The sequence below is a fragment of the Aulonocara stuartgranti genome, assembly GCF_965226115.1.
Source record: "Aulonocara stuartgranti genome assembly, chromosome: 2".
Lineage (NCBI taxonomy): Eukaryota > Metazoa > Chordata > Actinopteri > Cichliformes > Cichlidae > Aulonocara > Aulonocara stuartgranti.
Window position 1 is genome coordinate 7,024,345 of NC_138940.1, and position 24,531 is coordinate 7,048,875.

Here is a 24,531-nt window from a genome sequence, read left to right on the forward strand (position 1 = left end):
TTGATAATTTCTTATTGCAAATACTTATCAAAGCTGTGTTTTTCACTTGTTAGCTACCCGATGTGAATGCACAGCTGGAAAAGATGAACGATGTATTGAAAACAGACCTCAGCGCTGTCGTTCAGAGGGTGAGCATGAACCACATTAATTGGAGTTTTTTTGTCTTCCAGTCTATTTTCTGATGTATTTTGTCAGTTTTCTTGTTTAGTTGTTCATCTTTAGTTCCTGATTTTTTTTTTTCAAATCCAACCAAAACCACAAAATGGACAAAGAAACTTGGTGTTCCTTCTTGTTTTTCCTCCTTTCACAGGGCTTCTCCTCTTTGAATGACACGCCGCATATGGTGATTGAACAGACCAGAAGTGTTGTTGAGAGTAAGTGGCTTTTGAACCGATGTTTTTCTGAAATCAAACACAAAAGTTAATAACTCTTGATATATGTTATTACAATAAGTGCTTATATAAATGAATGGATTTTTGTGTTCTCCTTGCACTCTCTGCGTTTCTCTTTATGTTTATTTTGTTATGTACTGTAAGTTTGTTTCTTGTAGCAAGAATGGGGCCTTTTTGAATTGCACAGATTTCACTTTAAACATTTGTTGATATCGTAGTCTAATTCAATGTTAAATTTAAATCCGGGTTAATATTTTTCCTAAAATGGTAAAACTGATGAATTTATTTATTTTTCAAGTATCTTTACACTCTTCATTTTTTCTGTTTTGAAAAAATGATTTCTCTCAGGTGTAACAAATTTGGTGGATAGCATTGGCAATAACATCAGCAGCTTTTCCAAGGCATTCCCAGTGCAGAGCTGCCTGTCCAACTTCACCATCTTCATTAACCATGTGCACGCCAAGATTGAAGACTACTACCCAGAAATTGACAAAATGGACTTCTACAGGTATTCTTCTTCACTTCACAAAGCATATCTGTGTATTTATAAGTGCTTTGCATAAAAGGAAAACCTCTAAGGGTAAAAGTAAAAAAAACATTTTTATTAAATAGAAACTATCATGTAAATGTGCTGAAACGAGGTAACTATATTAATGCAATATGCCTGATGTTTGACATTTATCTTGCTTTATGTTTTTTCTCTTTTCCTTTTTAGTAAGCTTTGTGTTCTATTTTCATTGTACCCATCCTAGTTTCTGTGCTTATGTGCTTTTTTGGCTGTATAAGCAAGTGGAGCAAAGCTCTCTTTCTCGAGGATGCTTTGACAGTTTGTTGATATAAACCACAGTGGGAACTGTGCTTATTTATATTTTGGTAAACCACCTTCTGTGAGATCTCTAATAGTTTGGCTTTGCCTGCTGCCTTCAGGTGGATTGGCTGCATTGCTCTTTGTTGCATGGTGGTCCTGGTCCTGGCCTTCAACTACCTGGGCCTGCTGTGCGGCACGCTGGGCTATGACAAACATGCCTCACCTACAACACGGGGCTGCATCTCCAATACGGGAGGAACGATGCTTATGGCGTAAGTCCAGTATGCAAAGTGTAAAAAGCTGCCACAACTCAGGTTTATGTTGCTATTTTACAAGTACAACTGTAGTATAACTGTACATGTTCTAGTAGTTTTTACAGTTATTAAAACTGTACTATGACAGACAGCTTGTTTCACTATAAAGCTACAGTTCACTGTGTTAGAATTGTACACATCAGCTGTACCACAGGGACTATTTGTTCTTCTCCACAGTGGAGTTGGATTTAGCTTTCTCTTCTCCTGGGTACTGATGGGAGTGGTGACCATCATTTTCCTGGCTGGAGGGAACATGGAGAAACTTGTGTGCGAACCATTCCACACCAAAGAGCTTTTCAAGGCAAGTCATGCAATGATAAGGGAGATAAAATGTAAACAGAGTGTTTTTTGATTGTGTAAAAGTGGATCCCACACATAAAGCATACAAAGGGCCCTGCTTTCAAAGATTAATATATATTATTAAATAAAAGTCCTACTTGAAGAGTAAAAGAAACATTCTATATATTTTTCTTTGAAAACTGACTGTAATTCATAGAAAAATCCAACATGTGTATCTGTGTGTGATACAACTAAAAATGTAAATAGTGAACAAAGTGACAGTCTCACTTTAGCTTCATACATTCAGAAGTGAATATTTTCAGACACAGCACACTGTGATCTCTCTTCATTACCCACTGTGGTGAAGCTGAGGCCGGCATGTGCTTCGTCATAGTGTTTAGTTTTTGTTTTGGTGGTTGTGACATTTGGTGTAGATTAATCTGTTTTAGCTTTACTGGGCAGTCCTCTCAAAAACGTGTCCATGCATTGTTAGCAGTGCAGAACCAATGTGTCATTTTCATTCAGCTTCACTCCACCCCGAGTTATAATTCTGAGATCCCACAGTCTGGGAACCACTGGCACAGATAATTGTTAGTATAAGCACACTACATAAAACTTGGTGTCCCTTAGGTGGGCTCATTGGAATAGCATTTGCTACCAGTTGTCAAGGGCAAGCTGTTATGTGCGTTAAGTCTGAATGCATCTGCACTCAACCCATCCATAATTCAGAAGATCTAATTTTGCCTCAAGTTTAAAAAACAAATAAAGAAATGGGCAAAAAAAGGCTGAAATATTCTGCCATTTTTCTTAATTTATGGTGCATCGGCACTCATGAAAGAGAACGAAGTTTGTCAGATTTGGAGCGGGGTCTCTTAAGTAATTTATAGAAGTTTCTGCAAATGAAATTCATTTTCAGCATTTTCTTCTGTGCCTCCATGATTGCTCTTCTCGACTTTCTTGCCGCCTCAGTGAGGACGAACTGCATCGTGGATGATGATGTGCATTTGTTTCTAATTTGAATTTACAATAATGAATTTACTGATGGATTCATTTTGCTTCTCCATAGGAATTATTGATTATACATCCTGTTTCCTGCTCTCTAATTCACCAGGTTGTGGATACTCCATATATGATCAACCCAGAGTGGAAGAACTTCATCCCTGGCTACATGTACAATGACTCTGAGCTGAAGTTGACAACAGAGAGCTTATACAGGCAAAGAAAATGATTTTTTGTGTATTTAGATGACACTGTCATGCCATTATTCTCACACCCTTCTCCACCTGTCTTCTCTATATTTCATGCATACACTAGTTTACAACAATATGAATGATTTTTTTTTCAGCAAGACAACCCATTTATCTAAGTATAGTCTGCAAAATTAATCGATGATGCTGTTTTTCATTTGGCTTAGGGTCAGACATCAAGCATGTGACTGAGTATCTTGTTTCCATTGATGGAAATGCAAATGAGAAAGAAGGAGAGGGTTACTATTAACCTGGCTTTGCTAATTAGGATCGTTTTTTTCTACGCTGTCTGCACTGCTTTTCTGCAGCCCCTTTCTTAGTGATTACACGAGCTTTCATCATCTTCCTGCAGTGTGATGCTGCACATTCTCAGTATACTGGGATGGCAGATTCATCGTCACCATTTTCAAACAGAATGTGTTTTCAAGTTTTCACACTTTATAAAGCAAGTCTAAGATATGTGGCTACCTAAATGCTTTCAAGGCATTTTTAGCTTTAATATATTTGCAAACATTTTAAGCTTTTCGTGAATAATACACTGTCTCTCATAAATGGACATATTAGTCATGTACTTCCAGTCAGTTTCACTTGGTGGCAGCAAATATTTTTACTATGACAGAAAGTTACATATTGATATTTCTCTTTCTCTCTCTCTTTCTTTTATTTCCCCTTTCTGATATTTCTGTGTGTATTTGTTTTCGTGTACTTGTCTTCATTAGTACTTGCAAAAAGAACCAAGGCATCTACTCTGCCATGCATCTGGACAAAGTCTTCAATATTTCCTCTTACCTGAACACCACAGTGGTTAGTAACCTTTACGTACTCTGTTGTAGTTATTATTATGATAGGATGCTGTCTTATAATAGCTGAGCAACTAAAATAGCTACTTTTTTTCTCCTAAAGTGTTATACACTTTACATTACTAGTTCATATAAAGATACATGATATTAACCTTTAATAGGACAAATTTTAATCAGCTGAAAAAGAATAACTCTGATGTTGCTCACATATTAGGGTAAAGTCAGGGTAATCTTTGTCCACGTGTAACATTTTCTCTCTTCCCTCCCACTCGCAAAACATGATAAAACAGCTGGATTAAAAACGACTCTACAGGAAATAAGGTCCCAGACATCTGCAGTCAAGGCTGCATGCAGTACTTCATTTGCATTACCTTATAAGTTCTTAGGTCCCAAACTAAAAGGGATGCTGACAGCTGATAATTTCAGCATGCTTTAGCCCTTAAGTCAGTGTATGCCTGTGTGACATTATATTGATTTAAGCCAGCCACTTCTACATTCAGCACTTTCCTGACACTTGGCACAATTGCCTTGACTCATTGTCACCAACAGATGATATGTTCCATGCGGCTTCTGGATATTGTTCATTTTTCTTCATTAAAGCCTGAAAAACTTTCTAAAAGTCTGACACTTTTTATTCTGTTAATTTACCAATCATACAAGCTATAAGCAGCAAATCTAAAAAGCCCCCCCCCCCTATTGTGAATATACATCTATTCTAAGGAGAGCTTCCCTCATTTAAGCTAACATGCTTGTTATCACCATAGTAACTCTAATTTATCTCACTGTATAAATGCACAGCAGTTTCTCACATGGCTCTAGGTTGTATGCAGCATGGGTGCTAACTTTAACACCAAATGGTGACATGAAATATTATATTATATAGTCTATGATATATACCTTTGAATTGATCATAAGTATTCACATTTCAAAATTCATTACAAAAAAAAGTTTTAAAAAAATTAATATTTTCAGGCAGTAAATGGGGGTGTCATTGGCGTATGTGGATTCAGTGTATGGAGTGTTGCACAGCTCATCTCTTTGTAGAATTTTCTATATTAAATAAAAGTTGTGCAACCCATCACATGCAGGACATTTCTAGTGTTATTGGAAACACATAAACATACAACCATGTCATCTGAGAACAGCTTTTATTGTCAGTATTTTTGGTCTGGTTGTCTTTAAAGTGCCACAAAACAACAACTTCTTTTTTGGTTGTGAAATTACATATTTCTATTCACGACATCCTTCACGAAAATCACACTTGCCAAGATATGTCTCGGTACGGCTATGGCTTTGCTTTTTGGGACAACAGTCCTTAAAGCATACAGTCCAGTGCAAGCAAAAGTACACTTACTATTTAATGTTAAATGAAAGGATTATGTAGAGAAATGTATGACTGGGGACTGTAAAACAAAAAAAATCAAGAGAAAACATCACTGGTATATGTAGACTTCCATCCAAACCACATCTTTAAGATTTTGGGTCGCTCGTGTGCCAACATTTGTTTTGTGTTTTTGGAAGCCTTTCATTATTTTCATGTCTATACAGTCACAATACTGGAAATTTACTCAAAGTCCTAAGATTACCAGATTGTCTTTTTTTCTGATGTTATGTCAAGAAAATTGGAACATACACATAAAATATGCATGAATAACATTTAATATATACATTCTAGAACAACTAAACAAAAAAGTATTTTATATCTTTGTGTTAACAGTTCACAAAGGATGTGGTCAGTCAGCTGGACAGTCTTAAGATCGACTTGAGAGGCATAATCCTGTTGGAGGCAGAGGGAAGGCAGAACCTCCTGGATTTCTCTGAAGCAGGGCTGTCAGAGATCAACTACGCCGACTACCTGGAGGAGGTGACGCATCAGCACAAGCATACTGGAATGAGCAAACACATCAGCGGGAAAGAAAAAAATGTGCAACACAAATAAATCCCTTAAAATATGCATGAATGAAGGGGGAAGGACATAATTGGATAATCAGGCACACAAAACCACGCAGGAAGTAGTGTGGTTTTGTGTGCCTGCAAGGGACAGGCCAGCATACACAACAAAGACAAGAAGCAATACACAGAAGGAGACACACACAATATTTGTGTAAAACAGCTACACAACCAAGGTATTTCTTTGTGATTACTAGACTGAATTGTTCTGTAGATGCACCGGTTTATCTGAGAAAGCACAATCCAAGTAGAAAGAGTGGGGAGTCAAATAATAATGAATTGTTATAAATTCTTACATAATTACACACAAACATATTTCAGCTGTGCTTTAATGGTGTGCTACCAGAAATAGCTCACTTCTGTGGGCGCAGTCTAAGAGGCACCTCCACTGCTGTCAGTTAACATACAACAGGCAGCCATGCTTCGCCTGATAAGAGCTTCAGGGTGATACAGAACAGTGGGTTTCGTCGAGGACCACTGCAGCTCAATTATCCAAAGGTGATCCTGCCAAGGCAAAGAGGATGTAGGAACAGGCAGGGACTTGGCATTTCATGTCTTGTCTAACACAACCCGTCAGGTTCCCTTAGAATTATTTCCCCAGAGTGACTGAAAATAAAATAAAAAAAGCTTTAAAGACTGACTGATACTCAACGCACACACCCTGCAAAAGTCAAGCTGACACATTTTTATGTGCAGCATGTCTCTCTGCTGTCTGTTGGAAATAATATAAGTGACAAAAAGTTATATTAAATAGCTTTCTAGCGGTCTAATTGACTGGAATCTGTGCAGTTGAAAAGCTGCTACAGAAGAAACTACAGGATGAAGGTGAAAATGTAGCTAAAAGAAAAGGAGTGGACAAAAAAACATCTTTAATTTAACTTTGCTACTATAAAGGAAAACAACCTTACTTTTTATATTTTGTTCTCTTTTACTTTGATGTCTTTAGGTGAATAAGGGGGTCACTGTAGTGGATCTACTCTCATTTGCCAGAGAACTGGAGGCCCAGACAGACCTGATGGTAAGAATCTGACTTTTATACAAGCACCCAGTAGTGGTTGTATAAAGTGTTTTCTTTTGTGTGCACACTGATTTAATTTGCTTATGTACTTACAATGCCACAGGAGCACTTGATGGCAAAAAATGAAAAGAAAATACGTGTGTTCTTGCTCTCTAAGCTCTCTTTCAACGGCTCTGCCTGAACAAATAAAAGCTCTCAATGATGTGTGACTGCCGTCCATTGCATTTAGGGCAGCACAACATGCTCATTCACTTTCAATTTCTAAGTCCATTAGGGTCCTGTAGAAAGATGGAGTTTGTAGTTAGTTGATTTTAGAGAAAGGGGCTTTTAAAGAGATTTTAATCTAAAGGTCCCATAAGTTTGTTGTCCTGAAGTAAACCCAGCTGTTCCGTAAATTCAATAATTTGATTCCTCTCCTGGATGAAAGGGATAAAGAACTATATTCTAATGTACTGTTATATAAAAGGCAAGGAAAAAATTAAGAATGTATAATATATGTGCTTCAATTCCATCTAAGCCTTTGATATATTTATCTTAATATATTTCAAGATTGTGTGGTTGTTTGTGCGTTTCAGCCCAAAAGTAATCTACAGTCTGCTCTGAAAGGCCACGTTAGCACTCTGCGGCAGATCCACAGGCAACAGATCGTCCCAATGGAGCAATCCATGGTAATGCCCTACTGTGTTTCTCTGTTTACTATTGAGATAGCTATTTCTGTTTTCTGCTTAGATTCATTTAGTTATTCTCTTTGAGGAAAGATTCGTCCTACATCATTTCAAAACTATGTGCCAGTGGTTGCTGATTTAATTTGCATTAATTTGGTGTATTCAGTTGTCATGGTTGTTTGTCTGCCCCTCCCTTCAGACAGGAATTGATATGACTTTCAGGTGAATTATAGAAGTGATAAAAGTATGTATTAGATGCATTTATTGGTGTGTGTTTATTTAAGTTAGTTTTAGTCAGTAAGTATTACAAGCTAATCTTCATTTTAACTAAACAGTGGCCAAACTTTAAAAAAATGAAGAAAAATGAATTAATTAAGAGGATGGGGAAAGAAGCGGAATAAGATATAAGATATTTACTTGACAAAAAATAGGGTGTCATTATGGTGGCAGCATCCTATATATATATTGTTTGCTATGTATATATTGTATGATCGTAAACAAAAAATTCAGTTCTCTTAAGCTCTAAAGAATATTTAAAATCTTTCGGTCCACTGTCTTTACTTTTCCCACCTCAGTGGGTAGTTGATTTTAGGCTTTTTAAACCTGAGGCCCTACTTGCACAGGCCTATACTGTGTACTGGTTGGTAACTACTGGTCGGTAAGAAAAAATGTGCATTCCCCAGCAAGTTGGTGAATTGTTGCTGGAGTTTGCTGGCAGTCGCTTGGTGAAATGGGTCACGTCATCATTTGCTTTCAAAGTATATGTCGTGCCTTTTGAAACATTTTGGTTTCCAAGATAGGCAGACAGTCTCCATTTCCAATTTGTGACACACTTTTTCAAGTGTCATTACCTTTTAGTGGTTAGCCTCATGAGTGTCTGCGGACCATTTAGTGTCATCCATGCAAAGTACCATGGACTGCTAGTGATATAACCTATCACAACACTGAGGTAGAGCAGGTCATCTACTGATCAGAAGGTTAATGGTTCGATCCCTGGCTCCTCCAGTCTGTATGCCAAGTATTCTTGGATAAGATACTAACCCCAAATTGCTCTCCGATATGTTCGCACTAAGAAACTTAGAAGACGGTGCTTGTGTGATTGGGTGAATGCACCATGTTGAATAGAGCGCTTTGAGTACTCCAGGAGAGTAGAAAAGCGCTATATGGGAATCAGTCCATTTACAAGGAGGAGTTTGTTGCAGCACCCTTTTTACAACCTATTTCATACAGTAACCTTGAGGACCACTCAGTCAGACTGGGGATCGCCAACTGGTCTCTAGGCCTGTGTTACTGATGCCTAACATAACACTTTGTCTGGTGCCAAAATACAGAGACATAAGCAACCAGTGGCTAGTTGAGCTCCATATTTTACTTGGGACTAGGGCTGGGCCATATCATACCGTTGGGCAACAACAAGAAAATGAAATATCGCGATAGAATTTGGGTAAAATGCGCATGCGCGGTGCCTTTGTTTTCATACGCATATGGGAAAAAGCATGCCGGCGGCGACGGAGAATGAGGAAGGCGAAAGCGGATCGTTGAATGAAACGGATGAACCAGAATTGGTTTGTAAAAATGCTGCAGCTTCAGTGGTGTGGAACTGGCACACTTTAAATCAATCCTTTGATTTTTCTGAAAATCGACAGTGGCCCTTTATAATCCCGTGTGCCTTATGTATGAATTCTGGTTGTGTTTACTGACCTCGAAATGATTTTATGTGCTACACGGCGCTCGCAAATCTGTCAAATGTTTTAGTACGACTTTGCTAAGCTACGAACCCGCACCGCTTGATGGATTGTTGGAGCATTACGGCTATCATAGGCGGAGCCTCGCGGAGTGATACGTACTGTGCTTCAACATAATATTGCCATATTGTGTGTGTATAACCTCTTTTTAAGTTTTGTGGATATTATACATGGTTATGCTGAGGATATGTCGGCCAATTTCCACTGGAAATGCCTTTTGGTTAAACTGTCAGCGAGGAATTTGAATTTGCACTGTTAAATTTATATATAACTTTAATGCACATAAAAAAACAGCTGCTTGTTTAAGTGAAAATACATTGATGGTTTTGGGTTTTTTTTGCACTAATAAAGTTGTGGAGTTGTAAAGTATTTTGTTTAGTGTCAATTATATCGTCAGTTATATCGTTATCGCAAATTTACAAATGTATATCGTGATAAATATTTTTGGTCATATCGCCCTGCTCTACTCGGGACCACAACAGAGCTAAAAGACATGAGCCCTGTAGATTTATTTTGTTATAAATGACTATATCGATATGTGTTAGATGTCAGGATCCCAAACTCAAAGCTACCAAGTAGGAGTATTTTCTGTTAACATTTGCAAATATATATTTCAGAGAATTACATAAACCTTGACAGAGATAAGACATTTATATGATTCATTTAATATAATTTAAATGGGAAATTCTGACCCTCAGGCATGTGTCATCTAAGACATGACTGTGAAAAACAAATTAAATATTCAGTTTTATGCCATTCTTCTGAATAACAGCTATTATTTACAGCTACAAGCAGTTCAGACGAGCAGTGATATTCTTCAACACAGATTTTTACAGCTGCTTTTTTTTATGTTGTTCTTTTTCCTCTTTCAACTTCAAGAAGTATGTTAGAGCAAGGGTAAGCAGAAATGCGTTCGTCTTGTGTAATAAGTGTCCCCATTCGTTATGTGGAACATTAACAAACACTGACATCATTTAGAGCAATTTTATTTATTTTTTAAAAAAGAGGTGGGAAAAGTCCAATTTTAGGCTGCATTGTGTGTTTTTATTAAATGTACATTATACTCATGTACTCTGGTGTTATACGTGAAGAGTTTTGTGCTAAAATGTCAGAAATATCCACTTAAAGAAAAGAAATGTTGTGTAGCAACCCTATCTACTTAGTCACTAGTGGAAGCAAAGGAAAGACCGGTTAGTTGTTGCATATGTTACAATTAATTGGCCTTTGAAGCTAACTGAATCATGTTTTTCTTTTCGTTGTGGATATTTAATTTTGGAACAGAACTCTTTAGCATGCAAAGATGTTATTCATCAAGTGTCGGTTGATTCTGGTTTCCATTTCTGTTTCACTGGCTTATTTTTTGAACGGATGTCATTAACCTCTGAACTTTGACCTTTATACCTAAAATTTTGGTGCTCTACAGAGTGCGCTGAACCAGAGTATGAGGTTCCTGGAAAGAACAGCCTCTGATCTTCCTGTAAGTAAAATAGTCCTCAAGTTTAAGTCAGAAATAATTTAATCATCATCGTCTAAACGAAACCCGTTGTTTCTTCTCCGTAGAACAAAATCTTAGCTGTTCTTGATGCCATCAAAGCTGCGCAGTTCCTCATCTCGCAGAACGCTACGCATTTAATAAATCGGGTAACAGCTGAATTATTTTTCTTTGCTTTTATACTTGATTTGTATAAAATGCTGTACTTACATTGTGTCCTAATCTTCCTTAGGAGTCCAGAAAGTACACCAACACCATTATTGGCTACTTTCATCAATACATTGAATGGGTGAAAACATCTGTAAGTTTTGGTGTTCTAATTTGCTATTTTTTCTAAGAAGGGGAAACAAAATTACAGTTTTGCAAAAAAGGTTGTTTGTTTGTTTTTTGTTTGTTTGCTTTTTTTGTTTGTTTGTTTTTTTTAAGCAAATATCAACCTGTTACTGATCATTAAGAACCTGCACCAAGATTTAGATAGCACTTCCACAAACGATGAAAACTTCAATCAGCAGATATGATATTTATCATATCTGATATATAGTACACGGTTCATTCTTTGTCTTACTTCAGGAATGATGTAAAGCTCATATTAAATCTTTCTTTTCTCAGGCAGATTTAGATACTACGACACTAGAGAGCTGGACACACAAGACATTTTAGGTCTCAGGCTCTACAGTAGTCAGATCGCATTTAAATCTGCCTTTTACTTGAATCGTCTACATTGAGACTTTATATTGTCGACTCACATTGATTCCATTGGAATCACTTCAAGTCTTCCAATAAAATGTTTCAAACTACAAAGAATAAAATTCAGAAGGAATTACAAGAAATAATTCTCAGTAACACCATATTTCACTTGCTGGAATGTGAACATTCTGTCTCCCTTTGAAGGTGTGGGTCTATTTCTCACAGTGTTAATTTAGCCTGAAGCGAATGTTGCATTGCAAAACTTTGCATGTTGCATAAAGGTTTTGGAGTGTATAAAGAAAAGTCAAATATAACAGTTACGACCTCTATAAATTTGAGGAATTTGCTCTGTGGCATGTTGGTTTCTGCTTTAGTTAACTAAAGGAATGAAAGTAAAAAAAACAAGATGCTTGAATCATGAAGCTTTTCTGTTGATCTCAGAAGTCTCTTTTTGTTTGCCAAGAACACTGCAGGGAGACGTTGTGCAATTGTTTACATCTCCAAGACAGACTTTAACGTGCAACGTAATTGTACAGTGTTACTGAATCTGTTGTGTGTTGACATTTCCTGTTTATATCCTCTGTAGCTGGCTATGGAAGTTGCACCATGCAAGCCCTTCAGCAACATGGTGGACACAGCAGAAATCATGGCTTGCAGTTTCGTGGTTGACTCTATGGTAACAATATTAGAAGACAGAGCCTGTTTAAACAGACTTGTAACAGATTATATTTGGGTTAAAAACTCTATAACTGAGTAAAGAAGGTTGATTCCCACTGTAAAAGTCACATCCAGTACTGTTTTGATGGATGGTTATGAGCATAGCAAAAGTGTGACAGTTTTAAATGGCTCTAACTGGAGCGACTACTGTCTATCTTAATCTATTATTCATTTGATTTATATAATGTCCTGAGGGAAGACATATTTTATATTACTTGCATAGCCTGAACTTTTGCATGAAATCTTTCCTCAGTAATAACAGAAGGCTAAAATAATTATGAATTTATATCCTGATGGGTTATCATTTCCACCCTAAGTACTTGCCTTTCCAACAGAACACTTTCTGGATGGGCCTGGGCTGCAGCACTCTCCTCCTGCTCCCGAGCATTATTCTAGCAGTAAAACTGGCCAAGTACTACCGCAGGATGGACACAGAGGATGTTTACGATGAGTGAGTATTTGTACATGCTCTTCTACTTTTCCCTTAAATGTATTTATAGTTTTCATATTAAATACCTAGTCAGTGTAAAGTTAAGTAACATCTACACTGCCCTGTGAATGTCCACATACTGTAAGACAGTTTATATGTCACATTTTGATAATGGTTGCAGGACATCCTTCTGTTATTTCTATTCTGTCTTTTCTATCTGCTTTGTGCATGTTGAGCTGCAAATCATATGAAGGAATCAAGTTTTTATTTTTTATATAAATATTTTAGCTGAATTTTTGGGGTTTATTGCAGTCAAATGAACTTTGAATGGGTCTTGTTTGTCACGTTGGCTCTACAAGTTTACAGTTGACTTTCTTTTCCTCCCTTTTCTCCTCTCTGTAGTTCCTCTGTTTCTGGGACTTGGCATTTCACTTTGTGATAACCATTTCTACTATTTCCATTTCCCACATCCCTTATTTAAACTTTCATTTTTTCCCCATCACTCTCTATCAAGCACTTGGCACTTTAAAAAGAAGCATTGGCACATCTGTTTGTTTATTTTTCTTCTTTACACACATTTTTTTAACGTTCTTTGACTCTGCAGTCATACAGTAGTTTTTTCTATAACGTCTCGGATGATCAATGGCATCCCTTACTTTGTAATCTGACTGATTACAAGAAACTATCTGGTGCATTTCCTTTACCAACTTAATGATGTTATGTTGCTGTTTTTTTTTTTTCTTTTGTGTGTATCTTTATAGCCCTGAGACAATTCCCATGAAAACGTAAGACATTTTATCCACCTCCCTCTCCTTTTCAACGTCTCTCACTCTGTGCTTTTCTCTGATTCTTGTACATAGAACTGTTTACTAAATTCTTGGTGCTGGTTTGCATTTCTAAGCTTGGAATTGCTCTTATGGGTGGATGGTGTGGCTTCTTGTCATGTGCTACCTTTTGAAAAGTGCCCCTTACCTTTCATGAAGGGCTCTTGCAATCATTACCTTACAAGTCCACCTGTTTTTGTAAGTTATAGTGTAAATAACAACAACATGGTTTCTACTCCAAATATGTGTACTTCCTAACATCTTTGAAAAGTTTAGCTTCTCAAAAAAAAAAGAAAGCATTTGTATGCAAGCATTTCAGCATGGCGTATTACCTTACATTTTTCATCGCTCTTTTTTTGTTTTTGTTTTTGTTTTTACAATATTTTGTTTTCAGTATGGAAATTGGTAATAATGGTTATCATAGTGAGCACTTCCAAGGTATTCCTAATCCTATGATGACAAGGTAAACATTACATTAATCCTGTTAAGTGCATGTGATGGTGGAGGTGGAAGCATGCCGGAGGAGCTTGGCCTGGCATAGTGCAAGACTGCAGGGGAGCTGATTCATTGCATGTACACGTGTAGACATATTGAATATCTGGAGGTCATAAAATTGAAAAGTAATGGCAGCAGAAAACGTGAAAACCTAAAAAGGCCAGCAGAGTATTATCAACAAATTGTGTGATGTATTGCAGTATCTAGATTCTGTAGGATTAGAGGAGAACAGGATGGTAACGCCATGACTTCTGTGCAAGCACTGAGCAATGCAAGAGGTACTAGTGTAATTTAAAGGCTGGAAGTAAAGGAAAATGGATAGCCCGGCTTTGTGTAAGATGAAAAAAATCTAATTACCCGGGCCTCTAATGCTCAACTATTATGCAAAACAACCAGTGTTGGAGGTGGAGGAGTATTCAAGTGCTTTACATAGTATTATTTATTAAGATACTAAAGTGTTGTGGTTGGTTGATGTAGTTTTTCTTCTTCCTCCACCTTTAATGTTTTTAGTTACATGTTTAGTTAGGAACTGCTGCGATTGCTTTTCACTTTCTCATTTTGCCAGTTTTTTACTTTGTGTCTTTTGAGGAATATGTTACTAACTAGGCATGCTCTCTGTGCACACGTTCTGGTGGAGTGAAGAATCTTCCTCTTTCCTCTCGTTTAGAGTCAGCCAAAGTCCGATGAATGTACACCTGATCATTATGTTCAGAGAGAGGCAAGCATGTCAAGCTTTTGTGTGATGCTGGAAATGCTCCTTTTATTTGTTTTCCCTTCAACTAACAAAACATCTAATTGCATGTTATGTATTTTTAAGTTGCATTTGGACGAGGATGAATTTGGCCAACCAGCCAACCTTAACAGGAGCTATAGGCAGAGAGCAAAACAGCTAAATTACAGATGAGTCCAGTCTCAAGATGGTCTTTGCTTGTGCAGTTTTCCTCACTGTCCTACATTTCATATGAGATGCAGTTCATATTTCTTTTAAATACAAATATGAGATGGAATGAAACCTGCATTTTCCTTTATTTATCCAGTTAAAAGCCCAAGATCTAGCCAAAGCTCTCTAAAAAAATAAAGGGGCAGTAAGTATTCTACAACCTGATGACCTTTCTCTGCTGTTCGGAACAGTCCAGGAGATGGAAAGATTTTTGCATCAGTTTTTGGTAATCTGAAGGTATTATCAATAACAACGGCAACAGCCTCGTGAAATACTACATTTCTCATTTGCAGTAATTGTACTTAATGCCTCTTTAATTGGCCGTCCAGTTTAACTGAGTCGATATCGATGCAGCTGTTTTGCTCTCTGCCTTGTGAGCCGCTCGTCTTTTTTCCTCTTCCATTTCAAATAAATGAAGAGGAGAAACCGGCGGCTTTACAAAACGATGATGGATTTGTTGAATTTTAGCTGTTAACGTTGTCTCCTTTTTGTGTATCTTGTGTGTTCTTGTGCTGGTAGCATCCCTACCTATGATACTATGAACAGGTTCCCGCGGGCCTCGGCTCCTCCGAGGCACATCGACTGGTGACAGAGCCGCCTCTTGTTCTGGCTCCTGAAAGGTACTGCAAAGCTAATGAATCAGACAACTGTTTCTCTAACATGATTTTAATTAATCCTCCTTCTTTCCAGTCTCACATCTTTCCTTCTCACAGCTGCCATCTTATCCTGACGTTCTGTCTGCAGTAACTGTGCCATCGTGCTCTCTCCTGTTTTTGGTCTTATGTTTTTGTATTTGTACCCTGACCTAATTCTCTTACTGTAACACCTCTTTACAGCTTGTTTTAGTGCATTTCTGCTCACTGAAGAACCATCATGGTGAGAATGACTAATTTTGGAATCATTAACATCTTTATTCAGTGTGACGGCTTGCTTAGTCGGTGTGCTGTGTTTGTTCTCTGTCGCTTGTAAGTTCTGTTTTGTTTTTGACAAACGCTGCATTTATGCCTTTTTCGGAGAAAATGTTAAATGTGTCACAATTACAAGCCGTGAAATACATTCAGTCACTTAGCTTTTAAGTTCCTGAAACTGAGACGTGTGAATACAACAAAGCAGTGGTAACACCTGCACTTCTCTGATGAAAAGCTTGTGTTTTTAGTGGATATAATGTGCTTTTCTCCAAATATTTTATTCTCCTTGGGTTTCTTAATGGGACCTACAAAATAATAGGAGTACTTTTAAATTCTGTGCATTCTACTATGCCATCAACACCTCACACTGCTGCAAGCTGCACTTTTTTACAGTGTTATGTCTAGACACTTTATAATGGCCGTGTTGTTTTTTTGGACTGTATTGTACTGAATTGTTCCTAACTGAGTACTTGTGTCATGGAAAAGCAGAACAAGCACAGAGAAAAGCTGCAGTATCTGAAAACTAGCTGATGCAATTTTTACAGTGATGTAAACTGCCAGCTGGGTAATGGCTAACATCACATGCTGGTAATACTGTTGCAGTCCAAGTGCTAGATGTAATGAATTGCACAATTAATTGTTATTTTCTTAATTTATTAAGTTTTATTTTATTTCTGAGAAAAAACTTATTTTCAACACTTGCAGGCTTTCTTTATTTTGAAATAAATATTCCTATTTTTTTTATATAATTCTCACAGTTGCAGAACTAAAAAGGACCTGCTTTTATTCTCATTTTAAATTTGGTACATGATCATGATATCTTTGAGTTGCAGTTCATTAAATATCAAATTTTTTCCAGAATCATTTTAAATTCAAAAACAGGGAAAATGCTTTAAGCTCTGTGGAAAGCAGGTTTCATGCGAGTATTGTATCCACAAAAGGCTCGGTGTAGTCTTTAAAAATATTCTCTGGAGTATGACAGACTGGTTTTTTTTGCTTTACAAAGCAGCCAGAGCTCCATAAATCTCATTCAAGAAATGCAGTATGTTTTAAGTTATTTACTGAATTGTTTTAAAAAACAAAATCTTAATTCTCTTTTCTCTTAACATTTGTGTTCTCAGTGCCCTCCAAAACTGGAACTGAAATACGTCATAGTAGGTTTGCCTTTTTACTATTTTTACATTTTAAATTGAATCCACAGTGGCTTTATCAACAGAATGAGTTTCGATTCCTGGATCAATAGTTGGTATTAAAGTAGTTCAGTACTGTTGCTGTTAAAGTGACAATTTAACAAGCAGCTTACACTCTGCAAATCCAATTTTCCCCAAAGGAAGTGGGAAAGTTTGCAAAATGAGTAGTTATAGTAACTTGACAGCTCATCACTATGAAGATAACAAAAATTCTTTTGGGCCTGGGTAATTTTTAGATCTCATTTATTTATTTATTTTTGAAAATGTTGATTTGTGCTATGTGGTGCAATGAGTCTATGTAGCTTCTTTACACTTTAAAAATAATTATCATTTTAAAAAGGGCAGTGGTTGAGAAGAATGTGCACCAATCATCCATAAGATTTAAACCCCTTATCATCACAGTGGCATCTGTCAAAAGATGGGCTATATTAGGTATCAACTGAACTATTAGTACTTGAAGTTGATGTTTAGAAAGCAGCCAAAATGAGCTGGCAATGCAGTGGTAGCAGTCTGGTCACATTGCGCTACTACTGCTGGGATTGCAAATTGCTCTAAAGGAAACCCTGACAATGATGCTAAAGCTGCAGGTTGATAGCCACCCTGCTCATTATAATAAATGAGGATGGACGTTTAATGATAAAGACAAAGACCCAATTTGCTGTTTCTGCAGAATTATGTGAACAAAATCCAAATTGCATCAGATCTGTTTTTCTGTAAGGTAGCACTATGCTCAGCTCCAAATCTGGACAAATGCCAGTACTCACTACTACAGTACTCACAGTATTTTTAGAATTTGTTGTTAGGCAAGTTGCATTTGGCAGCTTCTTTGACATTGTATTGATTAGTTTCTAGTCCACTCTGACCAAACGGTCAACCACTTGACCCTGACAGCTACAACTAATATCATCCTTGGAGTTCTGCCCAGATAATCCAGGATCTCACTCTCAAAGGAATATTCTTATACCTGCCCTACCGTAAAAACCTGATAAATGAAAGAGGTTGAATTTTTATCTGAGTTGTCGTCCATCTGTGCAGAGGACAACTGAAGCTCTGTTAGAGTGATTTTTAGTCATCTCCTTGACGAGAGAACTGCTTGTTCTTCACACAGTTTGGGCATATATCTTAACCCTGCTTAAAGATTTAAAAATAGGCTTATACCTGTGATCTGATCTATGTCTGTATGTCTGAATACCTTTTGAAATACTTTCTTAAACGCATGTTTCAGTTCAGTAAAGTACATTATAGTAAAATGTGCAAAACGTGATTGTGTCTACATACTTTATGAACTAACTTTATCCAGCATCACATCCACCAGGTGTCTTTTTTGGGGTTGACTAACTAAAGCATGTTATTCTCTCATCTGTTTTTAAGCTTTTAATTTCCTAAATCCTTGGACCAGATGAGGCTCAGTGAAAGCTGGTTTCCTCACAACAAAAGAACAATTGCCCTGCAGGCGTTATCTTCAGCGATGAACCGAACCTTCTCGGCCTTCAGTACGGTTACAGCCTGCAGGATATCAAACTCCTCTCCCCTCAGTATCAATCTGAGCCAGGCTTGTTCTGCATTTTTTGTAAAGGACTGCTTTGTCTGCGTTTACATTTGTTCAAATATGAAACAAAGCAGAAAAATATTCAGTGACGGGACATGACATTAACTGTGATGCTTGTTCATTTTAATGTGCTTCTTTGTGCTTACGAAAACAAAAGCTGGAAGGTCAGACGAAGGTAACTGCAAGCAGAGGACTCTTTATTTTTCCTTCTCCTGCTTCCTGCATTTAAAAAGAGATTTGACACTTTCAACTCAAACTAGTGGCAAACTAGTGTGTCATTACATCTGTGATGAATGCAAATTAACGATAACAGCCTGTTAAAAAGTGTTGAATAGTGCAAATACTTTTTTTTAAGTGCAGCATGTGTGAAGTGGTGGATCTGTGGTGTCTTCATGATTGAGAATTTGAGTAAAGTGGTAAAATAGAGGTTAGGTGGTATTCTACAAAAACATTAGTCTCTTTAAAATGTTTACAATATCACAGGAACGTTTATCTTTGCTGGTTTGATGCGCATTACAAAAGACTGGTTGCCTTTGTATGGAGTTTGAGAGCTGCTACTTTTTAAAAGAGGAAATCTGCCAACAGCGAATCTTACACTGCTGAAAATCAACAATCTGGGAGTTATTTGTGCAGTAAAGATCCAAACTGTACTCTTTTTTTCCTAGAATACCTATCTTCCCGTACCCTGTGTCATCTACATCTACAGGTGGCAATTCCCTACATTTTTCCAGAATGCCTTTTAAACAAGTCATTTGTATCCAGTGGGGATGTTATATTACTTTATTTCAAAAAGATGAAATGAAATGTAACAAACTGATTCTGTAATGCTTTCTACTGTGACGATGATGTCCGCAGTATGTTTTGCTCATGCATTATCTTCCCAGGGTGTCAAACACCGCCATTCTGTCTGTGGCTGCTGGCCTCTTTGATCCGTGCGAGGTGTTCTGTGGTGTTAATATGGAGACGCACTGACTGTAATATTTGATACTGAGAGACCAGGATATTCATCTTTATTATGTGGGAGGCAAGGTGGTGATGATGTAAATTACAGGTTTTCCAGTGTTTGTGTTTCATGTCCGTTTTGTTGTCATTTTACGTTCACGTTCACTGGGTGCTTGGTTGGGTTTAGGCACGAGAACTAGCTGGTTATTTTTAGGAAAAAATGGCCGTTTTGATTAAAATATTCCCCTTAACAACGCTGCAACTTGAAAAAAATGATATTAATTGGACTCTTGTAATTAAGAGTCCATATAGCAACACTCATCTCACTATTAGCCGGTGCGTCTCAGTACTAACGTCCTACATTCAAAATGTGCATCTCAGACAAAATTACTGTATTTGATGCCCTGGGAATAAGATTGCTCCAATTCAAATTCTGAATATGTTTTAATCTTTTAGGTTTTAAATGCTTCCTGATGGGTCAATGAAACCTCATAGATTAGGTAAGCTGGTTTTTTAATGGTACTATGGGGCAGAAATGTTGGGACTAACCCCCCACCTCCTCGGCCCTTGTTTTGATAATAATTTCTGGATATCTCAGGTATACAAGAACCTTGAGGAAGTCTCATCCCCATATAGCATGTTACTGATGTGGACAGACCTTCAGCACCATAAAACAAAATCACACCAGTTTTTTTCCAACAGTGTAAGCTTTTTTAGGTGGATTTTCCCTTTAAATCATAGACTTAATTCAAAACACAAACAGACATATGTCTGGCTTTTAGGTTCCCTGTGTGGCAGATTGAATCCTTTGTCACATGGGACCAAGTTTTGTTGAGTTCACTAACATAATATTTTTATTATGATTTGTTTTTTCGTAGTGGTGATACTTTTACAGTGGAGAATAATTCTCAAGCCAAATCTTTTCTTTCTTTCTTTCTTTTTTTTTTTTAAACTGTAGTTCTCAGGTCTTTAGGGGTCTATCAACTATGTGCTTATTTTGTTCCTCTGCTTTGTATAAACCCACAGTAGCTATGGATACATTTAAAGCTATGAAAAAAGTGAATGTATTCAAGAGCTATTTTCTTTTTATTTCACATTGCTTGATATGGAATTTGAGAAATATGCTGAAATCTATGTGTAACGCAACGGGCAAACAGATCCAGTTGTCCCACTCTCTTTGCCCTTATGTTTACAGGTTAGATTTGCAGCTGCTGTTAGCGGAGTAATGATGGCGAAAAGAAATTAGACAATCCATGATTGGGAATAGTGAGTGCTGTCAATCAAGAGTAGAAAAATAAGCATGCTTCATGTTTTGCACAGCATGGTGTTGATGCACACTCTCAAAAAAAATGTCCATCTTAACACTGAAACATATATTTCTGTTAACATAGCACAGTTGTTCTTTCAAGTACCACACAATCATTAATTTAGGGGAAAATAAAGTGATAAGAATATTTGTCTCTAACATTGGCATCAATGAATTAGCATCAGAAATATGACTGAAATATCCAGTTTATTTATCTTATTTCAATATTTTAATTTCCAAAGCTGTGTTATTGTAAACCAGGGCTAAGTGACGATGAGAAAAGAAATACTCTGTATAGATAAACCTAAATTATGATGTAGTAATAGAACATATTTGCAGTGTAGGAAACTCCCAGCATCAAGATGAAGTTTCTGAATTATATTGAACTTTAAACACAGACGGGCTTCTATTGAGTCACTGATGTTCTTTTTATTTTGAGACACATTTCTTGTTAAAATGGACATTTTTGAAGTATCCGTGTGCTCACAGGACTATCATTGGGTTTCTGCGAAAGTTTGGATGTGAGAGAAAAATGTTTGAATTTACTAAGTGCTTACACTAGATATCCTGTATGCTAACCCTGGATGGATCAGATACAGCGGTAACTGGTTTGAACTGTGATGCTCCAAAGTTGGGCACTGATGGAGCCACTGAAGAGTAGGTTTATATGATGTGATGGAAAGAAAGTGTATAAATTGTGAATAAAGTTTTAAAATCCAAAGTTTGCATTTCAGTGACATTTTTCTTTTGTGGTCTGTGTTTTGAATGAGCCATACAGTTTGGATCAACTTGTTTTAAATGGGCAAATGTAGTTCACAACAATTTCATTTTTTCTTTATTTGGTTTTCTAACAAACAAGACAAAAAAACTTAAAAAGGAAAACAGTTTAACGCAAGAGTGCACATTCTTATGTGGTGCTGCCACTGTTATGTTACTGGTCAGCTATTTCTATAAGAGGTTATCATCTTCCATAAGCATTTGTTTGTTCCTCTGGTTGGAGGTTTTCTGAGACATTAAATAGTTCAGTATATGAATAACCACCACCACTACAACCGCATAGCAGCCCTACTTCTAAAAAGGCTTGTGTAGAGAGAGATGAGCACAAAACTACATAAAAACAGAAGCAGCGGTTCAGAGAAACCCTCTTCAGTGTGTTTACATCAGATCAAACGCTGTGCCGGGGACATAGTTTTAAAATATACACAGCGCAACTATAAAGAACACAATGGAAAATTTTTCAGGAAACACAAAAGACATTTTTTCATTGTTTTTCAGCACCACTGACGAGTATCGCTCTGCCACATGCAATTTGCAGGTGTTACTCCATTTCCTAAATAAATAGATTTTATTTATTTGGTTATGTTGTATTTTGCACATTCAATGAAAAATTAATGATGTTTCCTTATAGTGTAGTGAGCTCACCTGGCCACCATACTTTTGCCTTTACAGGACAAAATTGAGCTCTGATATCACTGTCGTTATGCACAGTGGGCAGCCCACATATTATGATTTTCAAGTGTGGGAATGAACATGCTGATATTTCAGGGAAATGGAAACATTCACAGGGAAGGGTAGTGAATATTTTAAGAAGAAACTGCTAATATTGTGTTTGGCACCAACCGGCACTATAGCTGAAGAGTTTCATCTCTTGCATCTAGAAACTGAGACAAATTACTGATGGAAAATTCACAACTGAATATAATTTTTAGCTATTCTAAAATTGTGGTCTAAATGCAGATCAATGATATATTGCTTCTTAGTCTCAAAACACTAAAACCCTGGAAGTTATACTGCCTGTATAGATTCTTTGAGTACCATGTCTTGTTCTTCTATCACTGACAGCACTCTCAATGCAGATACAGATGGACCCAGAAAATAAAGCCTCTTAAAGACACTCATAATACACTTTATGACCAATGTCTGAGTGGCTTCTCACACTTCTCTTTATACTTTAGATCTTTTAGGAAAATAGGTTGCACTACATCGTTAAGAGTTATTACTGTTTTCTACAGCAAGCAAGACATTTTAAGCCTGCATTCTGCAATGAACTTTTATTAACAAGTGAAACTAAGATGTTTTTCCATGAGGTAAATTTAACATGACTGAGAAGTGGTTACATGCATGAGAGGATGTACTTTTCTTTTTCTTTTTTAAACAGAACACCTACATGTGTCAGCATCGTTTTGCACGTAGCGCTTTCCTTTTTCTGGCAGCTGTAACTGGTAAGGCCACACTCCTCCTCCCATGGAGCTGGCCTCTTTTAGTCTACTGGGTTGTTTTCTTTTTTTCTTTTTTTTTTTGGAACCTGAATTCCTTCTTTGCTTGGCCAATAAAAAGCAGGAGGGACGCTCATTTCCAGTAGTTTCACATTTAGCACCCATTGGAAACTATGTGGGCCCAGACCGCTGCTCTGCTGCTCGCCTGCTGCCTCTGGCCAGCTGAGGCTCAGACTGAAAGGGGTCAAAGCATTTGGGATCCACCTATCAAATTCAGCACCAAGGCTAAAGACTCATGCACCATGATTGTCACCGGTCAAGGGGAATTCACGAGGCTGAGACTGTCATGCCAGAGGAACAAGCGCTCTTACTGGTGTGACTACATAGGCAAGCCTCACACCTGCACCCCTTACAACAAAAATCCTCGACACTATTTCGTGCAGATGATGTGGAATCTGAGAAAGCTGGACAATGCCTGCCAAGCACCAAGACAGATTAAACCTCACATGTGCAGGAAGGCAACTGATGACTCTCAGATGGTCTTCTCATCATCTTCATTCTCCCAGTCACGAGCAGAGGCTTCTTCTAGGAAAGTAGCAAGACCTCAACGTCGGCCTACACCAACAAGACAAGCTGACGCAAAATCCATTCAAGAGCCACAAAAAGAAAAGACCACTCAGGAAACTAGTACTCAACCACCACCAACAACACCTGCTGTTGAGAGCAACGCTAAAAGAATGGCTCGGCAGAATTGCTGGAGGTCGCTGCAGGGCATCTGCTCGTTCTTCATTGGTTTGTTTCGTAATTAACCAGAAAGGTGAGCAGCAGTACTGGGCCTGTTTGTTAACATGCAACACTTTTTAAAAAAAATATTCATTTATAACTAATCTAGAATGAGGCTATTTAATTAAGTTAGATTCCAGCATTTTTTTTATTTATTTATTTTGCTGCTCCTAATTATATTGCCTATGCACCCAGTTTCCACCTTGCACAGCTTTTAACCGCTAATGAAAATAACTTGGCGTCTGGCTCAAGCAGCCCTTGGAGGAAAATTCCAAACGAGGAGTTTGTTAACCTGTTGTAGAACTGTAACACCCTCTTCAGGGCAAGCTGTGCTATTACAGTGACTTTCAAGTACTCCTCTCACTCAAACCAACAATTATCAGCCTCCATTAAGAGCCAAGCTGGAAGAACTTAAAGGTCTCACTTGACTATGTAATGACAAATGTTTTGCATGAACAACCTGTACTGAATGATACTGCTTTAACATATAATGTATGTTTATTATGTTTATTACTTGCATATTATCTGTTTGCATCACTCAATATTACCTTCAGAATTATTGGGGGATTGTTTTATTTTTTTTGCTCTGGTTTTCCATGCTGGTGTATTTGTCCCAAAATATGTATAAATGTGAAAATGTTTTATTAAATAACCATTTTCAATCTCTATGTGCTGATTAATGCCATTTCATTAACATTCCTGATTAAAAATATTAGATAATAAAACTGCAAGCAGCAGTATTTGTGAAAATGAGTTGTCTAGGGTGTTATGTCTTATGGCAGTGTGCAGTTTAATATTTTTAAGCCATATGACTCGTCTACTGTACCGTATATG

At 37.3% G+C, this 24,531-nt stretch overlaps 2 protein-coding genes across 20 annotated transcripts in view; both read left to right on the forward strand.

Moving 5' to 3' along the window:
* The window catches only part of prom1a (prominin 1a), a 93,268-nt gene extending 72,113 nt beyond the window's left edge, over window positions 1-21,155 (forward strand). For 4 of the 19 annotated variants that reach the window (XR_014271396.1, XR_014271400.1, XR_014271403.1 and 1 more), the window contains 21 exons: window positions 54-128; window positions 311-374; window positions 741-900; window positions 1,320-1,472; window positions 1,692-1,815; window positions 2,905-3,008; window positions 3,760-3,844; window positions 5,558-5,704; window positions 6,737-6,808; window positions 7,384-7,476; window positions 10,642-10,695; window positions 10,779-10,859; window positions 10,943-11,011; window positions 11,984-12,073; window positions 12,450-12,565; window positions 13,306-13,329; window positions 13,763-13,831; window positions 15,323-15,423; window positions 15,640-15,679; window positions 16,833-16,865; window positions 18,273-21,155. Coding sequence is in view for 6 of the 19 variants with exons in the window: in XM_082505963.1 (XP_082362089.1) it covers window positions 54-128; window positions 311-374; window positions 741-900; window positions 1,320-1,472; window positions 1,692-1,815; window positions 2,905-3,008; window positions 3,760-3,844; window positions 5,558-5,704; window positions 6,737-6,808; window positions 7,384-7,476; window positions 10,642-10,695; window positions 10,779-10,859; window positions 10,943-11,011; window positions 11,984-12,073; window positions 12,450-12,565; window positions 13,306-13,329; window positions 13,763-13,831; window positions 15,323-15,392 (1,650 nt within the window). In the remaining 13 variants the exon portion in view is untranslated. The other 15 variants (XR_014271401.1, XR_014271407.1, XR_014271395.1 and 12 more) reach the window with 14 other exon arrangements.
* Window positions 21,156-23,071: 1,916 nt separating this feature from the next.
* On the forward strand, window positions 23,072-24,341 carry fgfbp2a (fibroblast growth factor binding protein 2a). The gene has a single exon (XM_082509534.1). It carries the CDS (start codon window positions 23,088-23,090, stop codon window positions 23,721-23,723), a length of 636 nt encoding a protein of 211 aa, XP_082365660.1. The 5' UTR covers window positions 23,072-23,087; the 3' UTR covers window positions 23,724-24,341.
* Window positions 24,342-24,531: the final 190 nt, after the last annotated feature.

Bases quoted from the DNA above. Each gene is read 5' to 3' on its own strand.
- fgfbp2a (XM_082509534.1), top strand. From the start codon at position 23,088: ATGTGGGCCCAGACCGCTGCTCTGCTGCTCGCCTGCTGCCTCTGGCCA.